We start from the raw sequence: 13713 nt of genomic DNA on the forward strand, positions 1-13713 counted from the left end.
TGAACTTCCTTTTATGGCCAAAAATGAGTTTTCTGCCGGCTCATAGAGCGGCCTGATAAAAGCCTGCACACAAGTCATCACTTTCATGCCTCTGAAGAAACCACTCGCTATCATACCGCATGCAGGTACTAAGTGCTTGTAATTTTTTTTACTATCATGTAGATGGATTTCCCATTCCTCTCAGTTTGAAATACAAAGGGCTTGGAAATGTGCTCTGCTGCAGGACCTGCCTTAAATATGATGGAGATGATGAAAAATACTTCAGACCCATCAAGCACATTACCGGAAAGTGCTATGTAAAAACCTGAAGAAGTCAAGAGGTTTCTTGCCTGGAATCAGCAGATGAGCCAGAGTTACAGGAAATTTAGACTTGTTTTAAACGGCAATATACAGTATTTTTAGTTATCAACTGGCACATCTATGGGAAGACTCTACAACAGGGATATGCAATTAGTGGACCTCCAGCTGTTGCAGAACTACAAGTCCCATGAGGCATAGCAAGACTCTGACAGCCACAAGCATGACACCCAGAGGCAGAGCATGATGGGATTTGTAGTTTAGCAACAGCTGGAGGTCCGCTAATTGCATATCCCTGCTCTACAAAGTCCAAAAAAGAAGCTGTACTCTTAAGTGTACTGTATCTTGTAATGATGGATGCTCATACCGTGGATATAAAAAGTCTACACACCCCTGCTAAAACGTCAGGTTTCTGTAATGTAAAAAAGTGAGACAAAGATAAATCATTTCAGAACTTTTTCCACCTTTAATGTGACCTATAAAACTGTACAACTCAGTTGAACAACAAACTGAAATCTTTTAGGTGGAGGGAAGAAAAAATAAAATAAAAAATTAACTAATATGATGGGCACACCCTTAAGCTAATACTTTGTTGAAGCAACTTTTGATTTTATTACAGCACTCAGTCTTTTTGGGTCTGAGTCTATCAGCATGGAACACCTTGACTTGGCAATATTTCTCCACTCTTCTTTGTAAATGCACTCCAAATCTGTCCAATTGCAAAGACATCTCTCCTGTGCACAGCCCTCTTCAGATCATCCCACAGATTTTTCATCAGATTCGGGTCTGGGCTCTGGCTGGGCAATTCTGAAACTTGAATCTTCTTCTGGTGAAGCCATTCCTTTGTTGATTTGGATGTATGTTTTGGGTCATTGTCATACTGAAAGATGAAGTTCCTGATCACACTGAAAGATGAAGTTCCTGTTCATAATTCCCTCTACCTTGACTAAGGCCCCTGTACCAGCTGAAGAAAAACAGTACCAAATCATGATGCTGCCACCACCATGCTTCACGGTGGGTGTGGTGTTCTTTTTGTGATGTGCAGTGTTGTTTTTGCGCCAAACATATCTTTTGAAATTATGGCCAAAAAGTTCAACCTTGGCAGATATTCCTGCAGGTCCTCTAATGTTGCTGCGGGCCTCTTGGCAGCCTCCCTGACCAGTTTTTTTCTTGTCTTTTCATCAATTTTGGAGGGACATCCAGTTCTTGGTATTGTCACTGTTGTGCCAGATTTTCTCCACTTGATGACTATCTTCACTGCGTTGAATGATATATCTAATGCCTTGAAAATTATTTTGTACCCTTCCCCTGACTGATACCTTTTAACAATTTGATCCCTCTGATGCTTTGGAAGCTCTTTGGTCCATGGATTTTGCTGTAGGATGCAACTGAGAAAATGTCAGGAAAGACCTACTAGAATAGCTGCACTTTATTTGGGGTTAATCAGAGGCACTTTAAATGATGGCAGCTGTATACAGACTCCCATTTAACATGAGTTTGAATGTGATTGCTTAATTCTGAACACAGCTACATCCCCAGTTAGAAGAAGGTGTGCACACTTATGCAACCACATTATTTTAGTTTTTCACCCCCCCCCCCCCCCCCCCCAATAATTCAGTTTGTTTTTCAATCACATTGAAGGTGGAAAAGGTTCTGAAAAGTTTTATCTTTGTCTCATTTCTTTTTCAATCACAGAAACCTGAAATTTTAACAGGGGTGTATAGACTTTTTATATCCATTGTAAACGGCACAGATGGTGGCCTGCCAGGACTGCATGCAAAGATACAAAGTCACCAGCACTCCAAATAGATGTGTTTCACAAGTTTGTCATGAAAATCTTCAAAATAAACACATAAACACATCTTTTTTTGGAAGGATGGTGACTTTGCATTTTTTCATCTATGGGGGTTTTGTTTTTCCAAAGTTGGCCACAGAGGGATCAAAAGATCCAGTTGAATTTCGATCTATGTCCGAATTTGGCAAGTCAGGTTTTTTTTGCATGATCACTACTGGCGTCTATAGATGCCATCAGTGATCATTGTATTCTGCCAGTGAGGAAGGCTTCCCGTCGGTAGAACACAATAGCCTGTGGCAGGGATTCCCCCATTAACACTGACTGTGTTGATTGGAGATCAAACTATTTTCTTTCCTTCAAGCCGTGGTCCTGCCCAAGGCTGGTCAATATGTTCACAAACTACTGTCTACTTGGCAGAATTAGCTGCACAACATTTTATATACACTGGAAGATCTTTATACCTGACTCTACAACAAAACTCATCTCCGCAATTCAGTTGATAAGAAATGTGGTAATACATTGTGCAGGGGCCGTTAGTATGAGAGAAAAGGGAACAGACTCGGAAGAATTAAATAGATTTATCAATATGAGAAAACTATCTGTCCAGATGGCAGCACCTACATAGCCAAATGACTGAAAGTAACATATAAAGCTGTCATAATTTGTCTTGCAAAAAAAAAAAAAAAAATAGGGTTGTGAATTGGCAACCTCAACGACCATAAAAGCAGCTAATGATTCCAACAGGCTGCTCCTCCAAATTTACAGGTTGACCAACAAAAAATGCATATGACAGTCTGCAAGGAAAGGAGTTCAGTCAACTTGAATCATATTGTACAAGGACTTTTTACACTGTAATTTGCAATAATTACTAACACATGTAAAAGTTATCTGGTACAATGGTAAACATGCCCATGGGAAAGTCATGGGGAACCTTTGGTGTCAGAGGTCAGCTTAAAGTGGAACTAAATCAGTAAAACATGTTATTTTGTCCCTGCGCCCCTCCCTCATATATAAAAGAATAATATAATGTTCACCTTTGGGTTCGATTTTGTACTGCAAGGGAGCATTTCCTGGTTTCTAGCCTAGGCCAGGCCCCACTGCTTCCTGGGATTGCTATGTCATGGTTATTCCAGAAGGACAGTGTGTTATTAGGCCACAGCTTTGCAACTTATTTCCAGACATGAGCACAAATGCAGCAGGCACTATAGTTCCAATCTAACAGAAGCTTACGGTACTTAGGAATCTTTTGCGCATGCACAGATGTGCCACCTGTATCTGCCAGCTACCGAGTACTTGGAAGTAACTGGCAACACCACTGAACACGCCTTTTTCTTTTAAAATTGCAGCGAGGGGAAGAAAGGGGGGGGCATAAAGTGGTTCTAAAGCCTCAAGGTTTTTTAACCTTCTCTGCTGCAGGATCCCCCCGAATCCCCTGATTCTTAACTGAGCCTGATCCAATCCAGGTACGTGTACTCCCTCCTTATTGGGTGGATTCCTGTCTATTAAATGCTGTAATGAGGGAGCGGGGGGCAGGGCTGAGTTGCCTGGTTTGTGTCAATAGGCACGGACAGGGCAGCTCAGGATTGAGCCCGCACGGATACTCCCATGGAAAGGCACTCCTCGAAGAGGAGGGGCCTGGAGCACTGGCAGGGGGCCCCAGAAAAGGAGAATCAGGGCTGCTCTGTGCAAAACCATTGCACAGAGCAGGTAAATGTACAATGTTTGTTTTAAAAAAAAAAAATTTTAAACAAAGGTTTAACTTTAAAGAAGAACTATAGGCAAAACTTTTTTATGTTGGATAGTGTAAGGCCTCTTTCACACGGGGCGGATCAGTAATGATCCGCCCCGTGAAGATCCGCTCGCTCAGCGGGGATCACTCCGTTGTCCCCGCTGAGCTGGCTGCGGACAGGGCGGTCTCCGCACACTGTGCAGGGACCGCCCTGTCAGCTCTCCATTCTCCTCTATGGGGATCGGACGAGCACGGACCGTCTGTCCATGTTCGTCCGATCCGCTCTGCAGACGGATAGAAAAATAGGATTTTCCTCCATCTGCAGAATCGGACTGTTGCGGAGGCGGACGAAATCGGGTGTCTGGGGATGCTCATCCGCAGACACCCGCTATCCCATAGGGATGAATGTATGTCCGTATTTCATCCGCAAACGGATGGATGAAATACGGACATACCATCCGCATGTGTGAAAGGGGCCTAAGGGAGGGTTATAATCCCTGTCAGATTTTTTGGGCCATCTGTGTCCCATTGCAGAGATTTCCCTTCACTTTGTGTCCCATAGTCAAAAAAGGAAATCTCTGCAAATTAAGGGAATTCCTTAGATTTCCCTGTTATTACTTTTCTGGGGATAACCCAAAATTTGGGATTTTCTTTTACTTTAACTTTTAATCTCTCTTATGCCCTATACACACCATCAAACATTCCGACAACAAAATCCTTTAGATTTTTTCCGATGGATGTTGGCTCAAACTTGTCTTGCATACACACGGTTGCACAAAGTTCAGAATGAGGTGATATTCAACACGTACGTCGGAACTATAAAGAGGGCAGTAGCCAATAGCTTTCATCTCGTAATTTATTCTGAGCACGCGTGGCACTTTGTGCATCGAACTTGTCTACACATGACTGGAATTTACGCAATCGTATTTTGTTGTCGGGAAAATTTGAGATCCAGCTTTCAAACTTTGTGTGCCGGAAATTCAGACGAAAAAAGTCTGATGGAGCCCACACATGATCGGATTTTCTGACAACATGATCTGATCGCACATTTTCCGTTGATAAGTGTTATAATCCCTCTCCACTCTATCTAGTACTAAAAAGTATGCTTTAAACAAGACCTGTACTGTGGAATCTGTGCAGAAAAGGCAGGCAAAGGACTAGTTACCAGTACTGCCTGTGGTCACCTTGCAGCTAATTTTTACCATTATTGACTTACCATGCCTTGTTCTGCACTGTGTCTATGTGGAGGCTGCCATCTTGGTAGAGTTAGTGCTTCTTATGCCGCGTAAACACTACCGGACTTTCTGCCAGACTAGGTCCAACGGTCTTCCCGACGGACTTTCGGCGGAGTTCTGATGGACCTTCCGAATGAACAGACTTGGCGACACACGAACAGACTAAGTCCATTCGTTTGGAACGTGATGACGTAAACGGGACTAAAGAAGGAAGTTCAATAGCCAGTAGCCAATAGCTTCCCTTGCGTTGTATTTGGGAATTGAGACCATTGGATAGATTTGAAACATGTTCTACTTCTAGGTCCGTCGGATTTATTTTTCGTAAAACGATCGGACTAGCCCACACACAATCGGATTGTCAGACGGACTAATCCCTTCGATCTGGTCTGCCGAAAAGTCCGGTCGTGTGTACGCGGCATTAGTGTCAGTAAAAAAAAAAACACTAGGAATAGCGACTGCTCCCCAATCTCCGGATACTAGTAGTCAGAGGCAGCTGTGCCTCAGATCTCACAGTGCAGATATACAGGTTCTAAGTTGTATTCACACGAGTACAACTTAGGCACAATTACCATGACTACATTTTCCCCATGACAGCAAATCTTCAGCTTTTGTGCTCAGGTCCATTTTGATCTAACCAGATTTGTGCATGAGATATGTTAATATTGCATAACCATGACATCATAATAATGAATGTTCAGTTCTGTAGGACAACAGTTGAATAAATTATGACCAGATAAATACATATTAATGGATTAGGATAGAGAGATTTATTTTCATACTACTAATAAATCTCATGCTCATTAAGGGCCGGTTCACACTGCAGGCGATGCGAGGCGACACCGACTTGCCTCGCCGCGACCTGCCGCGACCTCAGCGCCAACTTGCAGATGACTTCTGTATAGAAGTCAATGCAAGTCGCCCCGAGGTCGCTCGAAAGTAGTACAAGAACCTTTTTTCTGAGTCGGAGCGACTCGAGTCGCTCCTCTCAGAACGGTTCCATTGTACAGAACGGGGGCGACTTGTAAGATAGCGGCGAGGCGAGTCGTGTCGCCTCGCATCGCCCGCAGTGTGAACCGGCCCTTACTGTGTACTGCAATCTAACCATATGAGTTCCAGTCCCTAAGACAGTCTAATAACAGTAAAACATAGCGGCCAATGGAGGCAAACATGGAGAGTGGTATGAAATGGGAGCATACACAAACTTTATCCATAGTGCTATTTGATCATTACGGGATATCTACCTAGTCTAAAGCAGTGGTTCTCAACGTCAACTGTTTTGAGGACTTCCCTTAGAGAAAATAGCTCTTATCAATATCATGTCAATGATATTGATTTAAAGCAGTTGTACGAAGTAAAGGAAAACCTGAAAACATAGCCTGTTGGGGGTACTTGAGGACTGAGGTGTGGAACCACTGGTCTAAAGTACTTTTTTCTGTCAATGTGAAACTAAACTCTAAGGCTGGATTCATATCTAGGCATTTTTAGTGCTTTTTGCATTTTGCAGATTTGCACTACAGAACGTGTTCCATAGGAAACAATGTTAAAAGGACTGTAGTGCAAATCTGCAAAATGCAAAAAGCACTAAAACTGCATAAGTGTGAATCCAGCCTAAAAGTCTTGAATCCCTTCTCTGACTAATGATTTGAAAACAGAAGCAGGTCAGATACAGTATATGTACCTTTCTTCTGAACTCCTTTGACCTCCTCCCACCAGGTTCTAAGACAAAGGGAAGGATTACATCTCCCTGACTCTCTAGCTGTAAGTAAATCATCTTCCCCCTGGTCCTTTCTGTAGTGACCACATAAAAAATGCTTTGGTTTTTGGTCACATGTTGACAATGAAACAGGAAATTTTTCCCACTGATCACCAATGTAAGGAGGCCCTTTTCCTCTAATAACCACATATATAAGGAAGCATTCTGCCTATTGATCAACAATTCAAGCAGGCATTCTCCAATTGACCACCATTGTAAGAGGGCACCTGCACCACTGACCATTAATTTAAGGGGATCTTTTCTCACTCAAGACCAATGGGTGGTGGACTTTCTCTGACTGGCCATCATTGTAATGGGGCATTCTTCTCGGTGACGATTAGGCCTGTTGCACACATTACTGAAGTTAGAGCATCTGCTTTTTTGGCCAAATTTCAGCCATCTGCTTTACATAAACGTATGCGTGTTTGTGTGCACAAGATATTCCTAGGGAAAATTAATTAATATTTATGCTCATATGCAAGTACCAGTGCAAAATACTGTCCGGGAATGCATATTTTTTTACTTATGAATATGCAGCACTTGTTTACGTGCCTGTGTGTACAGGCACATTTTAAATTAAGGGCTGCATTTTAGATAATTAAAAAAAATGCTGTACTGAGATTTTTCAAGCTGCAGTGTGCAAGAGGCCTTTATGTAAGAAGTATTTCTCCATTGACCACCAATTCAAGAGACACACTAACAACATCGCTATCTGTGTGTCCGTTAACTATTTTTATACGAACAGCTTATTGATCAGCTAATATTCGGTGAACTGTTTATATAATTTTAGCAGGAGTAAGCCAAGACCTGAAAAAAAAGGTTGCATTAGACCAGTGAACTCCAAACTGCGGCCTGAGAGTCGGGTTCGACCCTCTGCTTGTCTTTATCCGGCCCTTGGGGCACTTTTCTCCCACTGATACGAGACACTATTCTGCCAAATGACATCCAATAATGGGGCACTACTCCAACCAATGATACCAACAGTCAAGCACTATTCCTCCACCTCATACCAAATGTGGTGATGTTTACTCCCACTGATGTCAGGACAATTTACACTCCTACTGGCCACAATCTGCCCCCCCCTAAAGTCTGAAGGACAATAAACTGGCCCTATGTTTAGAAAGTTTGGAGATCCCAGCATTAGAGTATAGCCCCCATGCACTGTTTTCAAACCACAGTGAATTGTATCTGTCACTTACTTGGATGTTTTGGTTCCACAGCAACCCGGACAATTGGTGTGGCTTCAAAGCTAAGAGGAATGAATGGAGGACATGCTGGTGATGTAGACAATGTTGCAGACTTAAGGACAAAGTCTTCCAAGCCTCCAATGCCTAAGAAGATGACAAACATATTAAAAGGTAATTAAAAGGTCAGTTAAGGTTTGTATATATTAGTAATGTTTTTAATGACATGTTGCTTCCTTTCTATTGCACTGTTCATTTTTCTATACTCTTTTTTTTTTTTTGCAATGTTCCATACCATTTCTGCATGTGTTCCATATGTATGTACTTTTGCTTACGTAAAATTTTCATACAATCCAATAAAACAAAAAAGATCAGTTAAGGGAACACTGATCAACTGGATATGCACTTTAAGGCCAGGTTCACAATAGTGCGATTTTTGATGCAACTTGAGTCGCCCAGAATCTCATGGCTTTGGAAATAGTATTGTTTTCAATGCATGACTGCGTTAAGAGTTTGGAGAAGGGTTCTGTACTATTTTAGTGCGATGCAGTGTGCATTGTTTTTTTTTTTTTTTGCAAAACTATTCTCCCCCTTTACAGAGTAGCAGGAATAGCAGTAGTACTGGTACTAGCAGTAGTAGTTAAAATTGCATCCAAAACTGCATGAGAATTGCACAGCAATTAAACCAATATCGTACAGCACCTTCAATGCATAATTGCATTCAAAACTAAGCACACTAATGTGAACCAGGCTTTAATGCATAATGAACCCCACGGTTTAAATGCTCACAAAATTGGTGTAATACCAGTCTAAGCTATTACATTAAACGTCATATTTCTGGTTAATGTCATTGATGTATTTATCCCCTCCCCCCAACGGTTTATGGCTGAGTCCAATCACAGCACAGATTCCTGTGTTTACACAGAGCAGTTATCTGGCCATTTCTTCTCCCTGCAAAGCAGAGAGAAAAAACTGCTAGATCTCTTAGTAAAATTGGCACACATTACATTTCTCTACACCCACTGCTCAGCCACAGCTGGATTAACAACAAACGATAATTCAATATACATTTATTATTATAGGACATTATAATAAATCATGAACAGTTGTCATTAAAAAGGAAGTTACAGACCAATATCACATTTGGCTATGAGGAGAGGTACTTGCACTGACCATAGTGCCCATCTGAATTAGGCTTCTAATCACAGGAATGGAGAGCTGAGATGGACTAGGAGTCTTCTAGTCTGTCAATCAAATGATGCTGCAACAGTTGGTAGCTCAGACCGGAGCCTGAGATTCCTGTATCCACCCACTACAGCAAGCAGGGGTGTAATTACATCATCACTCGCTGTAAAGAACTACAGCGGGGAAGTGACAAGACTGGTGGCCAGGGAGATAGCAGAAATAGTGACCACTGGTCTTATAATCTGTATGTTAAGCACCCTCCCTGACACAAATTTTAGGCTGCTGTTATCGCATGTGTCGGAGAGCTTGTCAGAAGTGACTCTGCTGATAACAGAGGAACAGAGCAGCAGAAAGACACAGAACTTAGAGCTTTGGAGAGAGATAAATACTACTATATATATATATGCCTAGGTCAAATTTCATGAATGGGGTTTACAACCACTTTAAAGAAATTAATAAAACAATTTTTTTTAATAACTATTGCTCAGATATGCCATTCAGGGCTCTGACACTTGAGCTCTCAGATTCCCCCTTGGAGCACCTGATATACTACTTGGGATACACTAAATTAGTCACCACTTTCTACAGTTACCTGCAGGTTGCAGGGTCTAACCTTTTCATGGCTTTGCACAGGAAAGGTCTCTCGTATATTCCAGCTCCCATGGAAGAAAGATGGAAAAAAGCTACAGAGATCTCTTTTCAAGAAACGAGTACCACTGACAAACTCATTTGATTCAAATGTAGCTACAATCTCCATTACATACCCGTTAAATTATCTTGAATGGGACTTGAGGGACAGGCCTCTTGCCCCCATTGTGTGGAAAGCTCTGCTGACCTTCTACATATGTTTTGGTCATGTTCTGCTCTTTTCACTTTCTGGAATAATCTATTTACTTTTGTGGACACTACTCTGAACCTCCCAAGTTCTTAAAACTCCAGGAGGTGGGTTTACTGGGTATTCGTAATGCTTTTGTACTGCTGACTCACAGTCGTATTATGGTTCACCTGATACTCTTATGCTCACAAAGGTCATTCATTCTGTTGAATTTTAAAAATGCCAACCATCCTACGGTACAGCAGATTTATCATCTGGTGAACTTTGCTTTACCTAACTACAAATTGATCTATATGGGTAGAGCTTGCCCCAAAAAATCCACCAAAATATGGCAGCCTTGGTTCAGTGTTTCGGTTTCTCACTGGGCAGAGGCTTCCATATCCTAATTGTCTAGTTGCCCCTCCTCTGTAATCTTCAACAGTTTATGGTTTTGTTACACTGCTGATGAATGTTTCCGTTTTGCTTTGTATGAATGTGTGTGCTCGATTATTCTTTTAAAATCCTGTACACCATCCTATGTAATGCCGCGTACACACGAGCGGACTGTATGGCGTACTTAGTTCGTCATACAATCCGACGGACAGTCCGTCGTACTTTCGACTGAACGGACTTGATCACACACGGATGCACAAACAGTCCGTCGAAAGCTTGCGCGATGACGTGTACAGCACGTACGACGGGACTAGAAATAGGAAGTCCAAGACACAGCAAAGCACCCTTCCGCCGTGTAAATCCTTTCTGGGCATGCGCCATTCTTAGTCCATCGAACTAGCATACTGACGAGTGGATTGTCCGCTGAAACCAAAGTACGACGGACAGAATTTAGAAAAATCCGAAATTCTTAGTACGCCGGACTGCACGCTGAAAAAGTCCGCTGAAGCCCACACACGAGCGGATTGTCCGCTGAAATGTGTTTCGACGGACTAAGTACGCCATACAGTCCGCTCGTGTGTACGCGGCATAAGATTGGCTTTCATTTCTTGGGCTCTGTGAAGCCTTTCCTTGCCACTGGACATATTGTGGTGTCCATGGCCTTCTCTTCTTTTTCTTTTGTATGCCTTGAAGATTTGTTTTAAATAAATAAATAAATAAATAAAAAGCACTAATAAGCTAAAATATATTACATTTAGGATTATGGCTTTGATACCACTTTAGGTCATAAAAACTGAAAAGACAACAGAATTATCAGAAAACTAAGGAGCACGTCTGGCCAGTGGCTGGGATTATCAGAAAATGTTTTTATTTTTCTTTGTTTTGTGCAGAGATGCAAAGGGATCTTAAATTAAACATCTATTAAGAGAATGGACACAAAATACAGAGTTATAAATTAGCAGATCATAGATTATTGAAATGTGGGTTGGATACAGGTGGCTAAATACTCCTCATGGAGGATTCTCAGTTGTAAGAACCTTTGCTACTTGGAAATCCATATTATCACTCCAGTGTATATGTGTTCCTGATCTCCAGACAGCCTCGTATTTCAGCACACATTCTGCTTGCTCTGACTAACAGTATGATAAATAAGTTGTTTATTTACATTTCCAGCAAAGAAACCTCCCAAGTCCCATATATTAAATTACTTCAGTGCCCATGAGTCACACAGTTTTTTAGACCAGCATGTCAATGACTGTTAAAGGATGAACATTCTTGGAAACGAAGAGGACATTTCTGTGAAATACAGACCGCAGGTACAAGTCATCCAGTCTCGTGCTATTTTATTACCCTTAAGCACAGCAGGAGTTGTTATTAAAGGAAATGTATAGAGTTGTCAATATTTTTTCGATATACATGTAAAGGAAATCAGTTTTATGGAAACAGTCATATGAGTGTGTGCTATAGTTTTATCAATCAAGTTCCTGTGTTTACAGGCGGCCCCCTACTTACAAACGACTCCTACTTACAAACGGAGGGAGACAACAGGAAGTGAGGGGAAATCAACCCCTATGAAGGGAAATTCACTCTTGTAAAGCCCCATACACACTATCAGTTTTTCTGCTGAGTTTTTCCATCAGGTTTACCAAAACCATGTAGTGTAAGGGCCTGCCTGATTGCATACAAATTGAAATTCCTAAGGTTTGGCCTCATATTATATGGTTTTGGTAAATCTGAAGGAAATACTCAGCAGAAAAAAACTGATAGTGTGTATGGGGCTTAAGAGTCTATGGGAAAAAGGTACCCCCACTGATGCTTATAAACCCTTACAACCAACTTTGACCTACAGGTAAGCCTAGATTAAGGCTTACCTGTAGGTCCAAGAAATATCTCCTAAACCTACACGGTTTAGGAGATATTTGCCGAAAGACAGGCACCGCTGTCTACGGTGCATGAGCCATAGACAGTGGCGCGCAGGCGCACCGAGCGTGCCGCGGTCGACGGCGATATGCCGCGAGTGGCGGCTCCCGTGCGCTCGCGCGGGAGTGACGTCATCGCGGCTTCGCCGAATGACAGCGGCGGAGCAACGAGACCCACCGAGAAGATGGATGCGCCAGACTACAGGGGACAGCAGTGACTTTGCTGGCTCCTGTGTCAGGTAAGTGACACATAATGGACTACTATGCGATGCATAGTAGTCCATTATGCTTTACCTTTGCAGGGAATGAAAGAGGAAGTAAACTCATCAGGGTTTACTTCCTCTTTAATTACTAAGGCTTGTTTCCCAAAATTTTCAAAATCCAATTGTCATTGGGACAGAAAGTGAGGCGAGATCTTCTGAACAAGTGTAGAGACAACAAAACAAACATTACAGGGGTGATAACCCTTCCCTATGCTATCCAAAAAGCTTAAAACATGTTTTTTTGGCTGAAGCTACACTTAAAAAATGTACCTGTTTCGACTTACAAACAGATTCAACTTAAGAACAAATTTACAGACCCCATCTTGTTTGTAACCCGGGGACCGCCTGTAGTCTGTAATTATACAGTAGGTACATGGGGTAGTCATATTGGATTGTTATATAGCATGCTACCTGCTCTGCAGTGTTACACAACGTTATGCTTAAAAAAAAAAAGAAGGAATCCCTGACTATACTTACCTCTGCTCCAGCGAAGTGGCGTCTATGAGCTCCCTCTCCCGTGCTGTTAACTTTCTCCAGCTTCTTGCGGGTGTGTATCTTTCGTCATCTTGATTGGTTAGTGAGTGATGACTTACCTCCCACACATGTGCATGGGATGTACACAGACACAGCTCAACGTACGGCAGGGACATGCGGTGAGGTCAGTGGCTGGCGAGGCTTGGCTGGTACCAGAGCCAGATACACACAGGTTACAAATTCACAAGTTCACACGTATTTGATTCTCATTATGTACTGCAGTTCTACTAATACATTTTTACAAACGCTGTCCATGTAAGATGTAATATTTGAGGGTTCCGAGTAATTTTCTAGCAAAAAAATTATGATTTTTACATGTAGGAGAGAACTGTCAGAATTAGCCTGGGTGGCAAGGGGTTAAATACCATATGTAATATACAAATTATTATTATATATTGTTTTTAGGGTAATTTACTATATTTTCAAAAATTGTACTCCAGCAGGAGGCTTAACGGACAAATTACTGAAGTTTGAAGTTATAACTTCTAACCAGTAATTTTATAATAAAGAGATAAATAATAAATTATGTTATAACATATAGCATAATAATATATGATTTAGCTTGATTAAACAAAAAAAAAAAAAAAAAAAAAACATTTTCAGCAGCAGATT

The 13713-nt window shown here is 41.7% G+C and overlaps 1 protein-coding gene across 1 annotated transcript in view; it reads right to left on the reverse strand.

The window, feature by feature from the left end:
• EFL1 (elongation factor like GTPase 1) overlaps positions 1 to 13713 on the reverse strand; it is a 558006-nt gene that overhangs the window by 116868 nt on the left and 427425 nt on the right. The window contains exon 16 of the mRNA XM_077472758.1: positions 8009 to 8140. Coding sequence (XP_077328884.1) covers positions 8009 to 8140 — 132 coding nt within the window. The remainder of the gene's footprint in view (positions 1 to 8008; positions 8141 to 13713) is intronic.

The sequence above is a fragment of the Lithobates pipiens genome, unplaced genomic scaffold (assembly GCF_037356315.1).
Source record: "Lithobates pipiens isolate NorthernLeopardFrog02 unplaced genomic scaffold, aLitPip1_a1.2 Scaffold_8, whole genome shotgun sequence".
Taxonomy (NCBI): domain Eukaryota; kingdom Metazoa; phylum Chordata; class Amphibia; order Anura; family Ranidae; genus Lithobates; species Lithobates pipiens.